Source organism: Perognathus longimembris, chromosome 20 (assembly GCF_023159225.1).
Source record: "Perognathus longimembris pacificus isolate PPM17 chromosome 20, ASM2315922v1, whole genome shotgun sequence".
Classification (NCBI taxonomy): Eukaryota; Metazoa; Chordata; class Mammalia; order Rodentia; family Heteromyidae; genus Perognathus; species Perognathus longimembris.
In genome coordinates this window covers 15,330,608-15,336,744 of record NC_063180.1, presented here as the reverse complement: position 1 = coordinate 15,336,744, position 6,137 = coordinate 15,330,608, and the positions used below count along the sequence as shown (strand labels likewise).

At 48.3% G+C, this 6,137-nt stretch overlaps 1 protein-coding gene across 1 annotated transcript; it reads right to left on the bottom strand.

Moving 5' to 3' along the window:
- Positions 1–295: 295 nt before the first annotated feature.
- Nudt19 (nudix hydrolase 19) lies at positions 296–5,293 on the bottom strand. Its single transcript, XM_048329720.1, has 3 exons — positions 4,438–5,293; positions 1,311–1,518; positions 296–709 (listed from the first exon to the last, which is right to left on the bottom strand). Exons 1-3 carry the CDS (start codon positions 5,164–5,166, stop codon positions 504–506), a joined length of 1,143 nt encoding a protein of 380 aa, XP_048185677.1. The 5' UTR covers positions 5,167–5,293; the 3' UTR covers positions 296–503.
- Positions 5,294–6,137: the final 844 nt, after the last annotated feature.

The window sequence follows — 6,137 nt, the reverse complement described above, 5'->3', positions numbered from 1 at the left end:
GGATGCAGCACAGACTCGGGAGCTGAAACTGCAACCCCTAACAGTCCTCAAGCTGGGGTTTATAGAGGTAAAAGTGTAGCACCGATGTAGGGGGTTGATGCAGGGGGTAGAGCAAGCAACAAATGAGTTAAGCAAGAGAGAAGCAGAATTTTGCGGTCAGATTGACCTGATATTTAACTTTATTTTAACAATTGCTACCATGTTTCCCTAATCAAGATGGAGTCAACTCTACTCCCTACAACACCCTGAGTTCAAGCCCCAGGACGGACATAAGAAAAACAAAAAAAGTAGGAACCATTGTGATAATTATCTTATTCTGGTAATAAATTAGTACTTTTTTCTTATAATACACTTTACAGCTGAAGAAATAAGGACAGTGCCACAATACACCTGAATTAAGAAACACTACATTCTAACTTTTGTACATATAAAGTTCCTCATGATTTTTCAATCGAGTTCATTAGCACAACTGTAAGTAGGCCAGCTTAACAGCAAGCAACACCCTACAAATGGCTTTTATTTACTACGTAGTTCTTAGGATAAATATGTTTATACTTTGGCTGGACAGTCACATGGAGGTTATAAAGATATGTATTGTGCATTACTAGTCGGTGAAATTTCCTGCTTTCTTTCATGATTTCTTCAGTCGTTTTTTCAGTATACATAGGATTTTCTACAAAGTGTGAATCTTCTACATACAGTTCATCTCCTGAAAAATGAAAAAAAAATTAATACCATTAGAATTAAAATTCTACTTTCCCCTTAGTGAAGTTTGAATTCAGGCTTTGGGCCTCAAACTAGGTGAGAAGAACTGTACAACTTGAGCTACATCTCCAGCCTTTAGAAAATATTGTTTTGTATATCACCACCCTAATGTATTTAGTTTTTTTATTTTTTTTTTTGCCAGTCCTGGGGCTTGAACTCAGGACCTGAGCACTGTCCCTGGCTTCTTTTTGTTCAAGGCTAGCACTCTACCACTTGAGCCACAGTGACACTTCCACCTTTTGCTATATATGTGGTGCTGAGGAATCAAACCCAGGACTTCATGTATACAAGGTGAGCACTTTACCACTAGGCCATATTCCAGCCCCCATCATTATGTATTTAATGACATATAAATCAATTATAAAGATTGTAGTCCAAAGCCAGCGAGAGCAGAAAAGTCCTGAGACTGCTAGAACTGGAGGTATAGCTCAAGTGGAAGAGCGCCAGCCTTGAGCAAAAAAGCTAAATGACATTGCCCAGACCCTGGGTTCAAGCCCTAGTATTGGCATCAAAGCAACAACAAAAATTACTAGTACTCTGCTTACCTGGGAAAAGCCTGATTGTGGAGTCAGCAGTTACCAGTGCGATAGGCATCCATGTTTCAGGCCCTTCTAATGCAAGATCCAAGCAGAACTTGTGCAAGGCAGAGAGGGAAACAAAGTTTCCAAGTCTTCTTATTTCATAGAACTGTGGACATGCCAACCAAATATTTTTGGATAGGAAATTTTCAGTTGCCTCTGATGGAGATAACCACTGTGGGAGACAAAGGGTCAGCTTTGTCAGATTTATTCCTGACATTGTTAGGTTTGGGACATTAGATTTACTAGAAGATATAACATTAATTCCTTGAAGTGCCTTACAAATCTTCCTAAAACAAAATGAAAGATTCAGAGGCCTGGCCTAGTGGCACATACCTGTAGTAACATTGAATCAGGATCTAGGCCGAAGAATCGCTTTAGTACAGAAGACTAGCTTACACAACACAGTGAGACTGGGTCTTTCCTGGGGGAAGGGGGAGAAAGGGGTGTGTGCAGGTACTGGGATATGAACTCAGGGCCTAAATGCTATCTTTAGCCTTTTTTTTTGGGGGGGGGGGCAGTCCTGGGGCTTGAACTAAGGGCCTGGGCACTGTCCCTGAGCTTCTTTTGCTCAAGGCTAGCATGCTACCACTTGGGTCACAGCACCACTTCCAGCCCTGAAAGAGAAGTTCCCCAACATTCTTCCCACCTATCCTTCCAGAATGATCCATAGCCAGTCCCAAATTACCACATCCAAGTTGACACAAACTTGATCAACTTTAAAGTCAATCTGAAATTAGTGCAGTCAATGATGGCTGGTTGGTTTGCCAAGTGTATCCCTTTGATCCTTGGAATTCCTGTCATGTACTTTTTGTGTGTGTGTGCCAGTTCTGAGGCTTGAACTCAGGGTCTGGGCACTGTTGCTGAGCTTCTTTTGCTCAAGGCTAGCACTCTATTACTTGAGCCACAGCGCCACTTCCAGCTTTTTCTGTTTACGTGATACTGAGGAATTGAACCCAGGGCTTCATACATGCTAGACAAGCACTCTACCACTGAGCCACATTCCCAGCCCTGTCATGTACATTTTAACAACAGATACAATATTTATAGAGTCATCATCACCGTGGTCATCCTTGTCCCCGTCTTGTAAGACAAAGTCCTTCAGCCTTCTTTGCACCAACTTTCTCTGTTGTCAGTTCATTACACTGTGGCATGAAATTACTCTATCAATTTGCTAAGTGTGGTTAAATAATTTACTGTCTAATGTTGTGTGACTTTGAGAAAGGAAAAAAAAAAAAAGGAATAGGACAAAACCTAGGCTTCAATAACAATCACACCATAGCACCAGATCAAAAATTCCAAAACATGCTGGGCAGCAGCTCCAGCCTATAATGCCAAGATCTAAGGAATGTAGTTCAAGCCATGCAGAAAAGTTCCTGATACTGTTATCACTACTTGAGCATCAAAAAGTCCCTGAGACTGTAATCGCTAATTAAACATCAAAAAGCTAGAAGTGGAGGTATGGCTTGTGGAACCCAGTCACAAGTAGAACACCCATTCTAAAGGAAGGGCTAACCGCCATTTTAGCTTCTGTACCCAGATTGCTTGCTTTAGTTTATTATAAAATTGATTAATGAAAAATCACAAATAGGACATCAGAAACAGGGCCAAATATTAAAGATTTCCCATCCTTGCTAAAAGCAAAGCAGCATCTCTCCCTAACTGAAGTTCACTGAGCTGACAGCTTCACAGAGAGAGGGTCACTGACAACCTTGAAGTTTATCACCAACTGCACTGAGTTGCTATATTAGCCAGAAAGCCTGCTAACAAAGTTATGTTTTAAGAAAAAGTTTACGAGGGTCATCGCTAAGAAAAAACTGCCCCTATTCAAGGCTATATTTTGCTTTTAAGGCTATGTTTTGGTTTTTATAAAGTGAGTAATGGTCATGCTGACCTGGCCTATGTTTTGTGCTTCTAACTCAAGGCTAAGTTCTGCTTCTGTAAATCTGCTTGCTTACCCCAACAACAAGTATCAGTGACACCATCGTCCACGGAAAAGGATTAGTCCTGGTATGGTGCCACTATGGGCAGCCAATTGTGAGAGCCACAACGCCTGATGTTTACGTAAAAGAATAAATGGGCTCAAAGTTCACTGCGTCAGCACCAATGAAATTATGGTACATCTGTCTTGCATGGCCAGCCTATGTACTCCCCACTCATAAAAACCTATCCCACCCTAAATAAGGGGCCATTTTTCACTATCTTGATGATGAGAAGCAGACCAGCAGAATAGAGTTCCTAGCTCCTATTAACTGAGGGTCTTGGAGTCTCATTTGAATTTGGGATATAGTATGGCTCAGTGGTAGAGAGCTACTCTAGCAAAAACAAAACAAAACAAAAGACCAAGAACAACGCCCAGGCTCTGATTTCAAGCCCTGAGACCGACCAACACACACAGTGCAGAACATGTTGGGTGTGATGGTTTGTGCCTATACTCCTAGCTACTTGGGGGTCTGAAGATCAGGAGGTTCACAGTTTAGAGCTCCATGGGGGTGGGGGGAGTTCTTACGACAGAAAAGGAGTGTCTGCCATCCGAGCTATGTGGCAAGAAGCATAAATAGGTTGAATTGCACAAGCCAAAGTGAGACCATCTCTGGAAAATAACCAGAGTAAAGAAACAGAGCATGGCTCAAGCAGAAGAGAACTGCCTAACAAGCATAATAGCCTGCTGGAGTTCAAATCTCAATACTAGAGGAAAAAGGGTGGTGGTGGTGGGGCAATAGGAGCTGTTGGCTCACTCCTTTAATCCTAGCTACTCAGAAAGCTGAGATCTGAGGAACCAGGTTCAAAGACATGAAGAAAGTCCATGAGATGTATCTCCAATGAACCAGATGGCTAATGGAGTGTGAACTGGAACTGTGGGTCAATTGAGCCTTGAACTAAAAGGCTGAGGGACAGCGCCTGGTCCTTAAGTTCAAGCCCCACCCCGGGGGGGTAAGAAAAGAGAGGGAGGGGAAAGGGAGGAGGGGGAGGAGGAGGGGGAGGAGGGGGAGGAGGAGGAGGAGATGATGATGATGCTGATACTGGAGGCTCGCTGGGCTCCCCACCCCAGCAACCCCGTGGCTCCCTCTCACCGCCGCGTCGTCGCCCGTACCTGGCACTCGGTCACCTCGCTCTGGTCGGGATCGACGGGCGGCGGCTCGCGCAGGCAGCAGACGAAGAAGGCGGTGTCGAAGCGGCGGCTGGCGTCGGGCAAGGGCGGCGTGAGCCAGCCGCTCCAGTCCTGCAGGGCCCAGATGTCGGGGGTGCAGTCCAGGTGTGCGCACAGGCTCAGGAACTGGCGCGGGTCGCTGCGGACGCGCGCACGCCAGGCAGCCAGGCCCTCGGGCGGGGCGAGGGCGCAGCCGGGCTCGTGCGCCGGAGCCCCGGGACCGCGGGCCGGCGGAGCACCCCGTGGCCGCAGCAGCAGCACGCCGGCCTCCTCGAAGGTCTCGCGGATGGCGCATACGCGCTTGGCCACGTCATCAGAAAGCGCCGCGGGGTCGTCGGCGTCGGTCTGGAAGTCAGGCAGCCTCGGGAACCCGGCGGCTGGCGGGCGCGGCGAGGGGCCCAGGCCGAAGCGTGGAGGCCCGTGATGCGGCGCGAAGAGACGTAGCCAATCTGGCGAGCGATCCGCCGCGTCCAGCACACCGCCCGGGAAGACATGAGCGTTCGGCAGGAAGCCCTGATTCGCGCCACGCTTCAGCAGCAATAGCCGGAAGTCCTCGACGGGCGGCGGGGGCAACGACGAGGCCGCGGCGCCCGGGCGGGCCCAGCCGGCCGCCAGGATCACCGAGGCCGCCCGCCGCCAGAGGCCGGGGCCGGGCTGCAGAGGGCTGCCCATGGAGAGAAGCAGAACTCGGCCCGGATCAGCTGGAGGGCTGGGCACCAGTCCCGGCGACCCTCCCGAGCGGGAGGACCAGCGCCCGGTGCTCGGTGAGCTGACCTACTCAGCGTTCACCCCCAACTGACGCCGGCCCGTGGGAGGAGCACTGCCCTCGCCCTCTCGCCTCGCCTCCCCTCCCCTTCCTTCCTCTTCTTTCTCCCCCTCTTCCTTCCCTTCTTCCTCGCCCTCCTGTCCTGCCCCTCCTTCTCCCTTTATCTTCCTCCTCCCTCCTCTGTCCCTGTCCCTTTCTCTGCCTCCTACCTCTCTTCTCCCCCCTCTACCTCTCTTCTCCCCCCTCCTACCAACAACCAGCAGGGCCTGTTTTTGCCCAGGTCACTCTCCTGGGACACTTGGGCTGTCATTCGCAGCCAGGGATCCAGTGATTGGCCTGGACAGCTACCTAAAGGAGACCTACCTATCTCTCAGAACATTTGAACTCCAGAATGGTCGCTGGGTGCCTTCAAGCCCATCATCTTAACTATGCAGGTTGAGAACTGAGAATCATGCTTGGAAAGCCAACCAGGACAGACAACTCTGAGAGATTCTTATCCCTCATGAACCAACAACAAAAACCGGAAGTGGAGGTGTGGCTCAAGTGGTAGTCAGCCTTGAGCCAAAAGGCTAAGCAAGAATGCAAAGCCCTGGGTTCAAAACCCAGTACGAGGCATGAAAAATAAAGAGCATTTAGGAGGCAGATTCTATGCAGTGTGACAATTCAGAAGAACATATTTGCCTTGCTTGGATTCCTTATAAGGCACTAGAAACTTTAAATTTGTTATGTAATACAGAACCTTATAAATAGCCCGGAGCTCATGCCTGTAATTCTAGCTACTCTGGAAGTTGAGATCTGAGGATCACAGTTTGAAGCCAGCTAGGGCAGGAAAGTCTGTGAAACCTATCTCCAATTAACCACCAAAAAAAGCTATAAG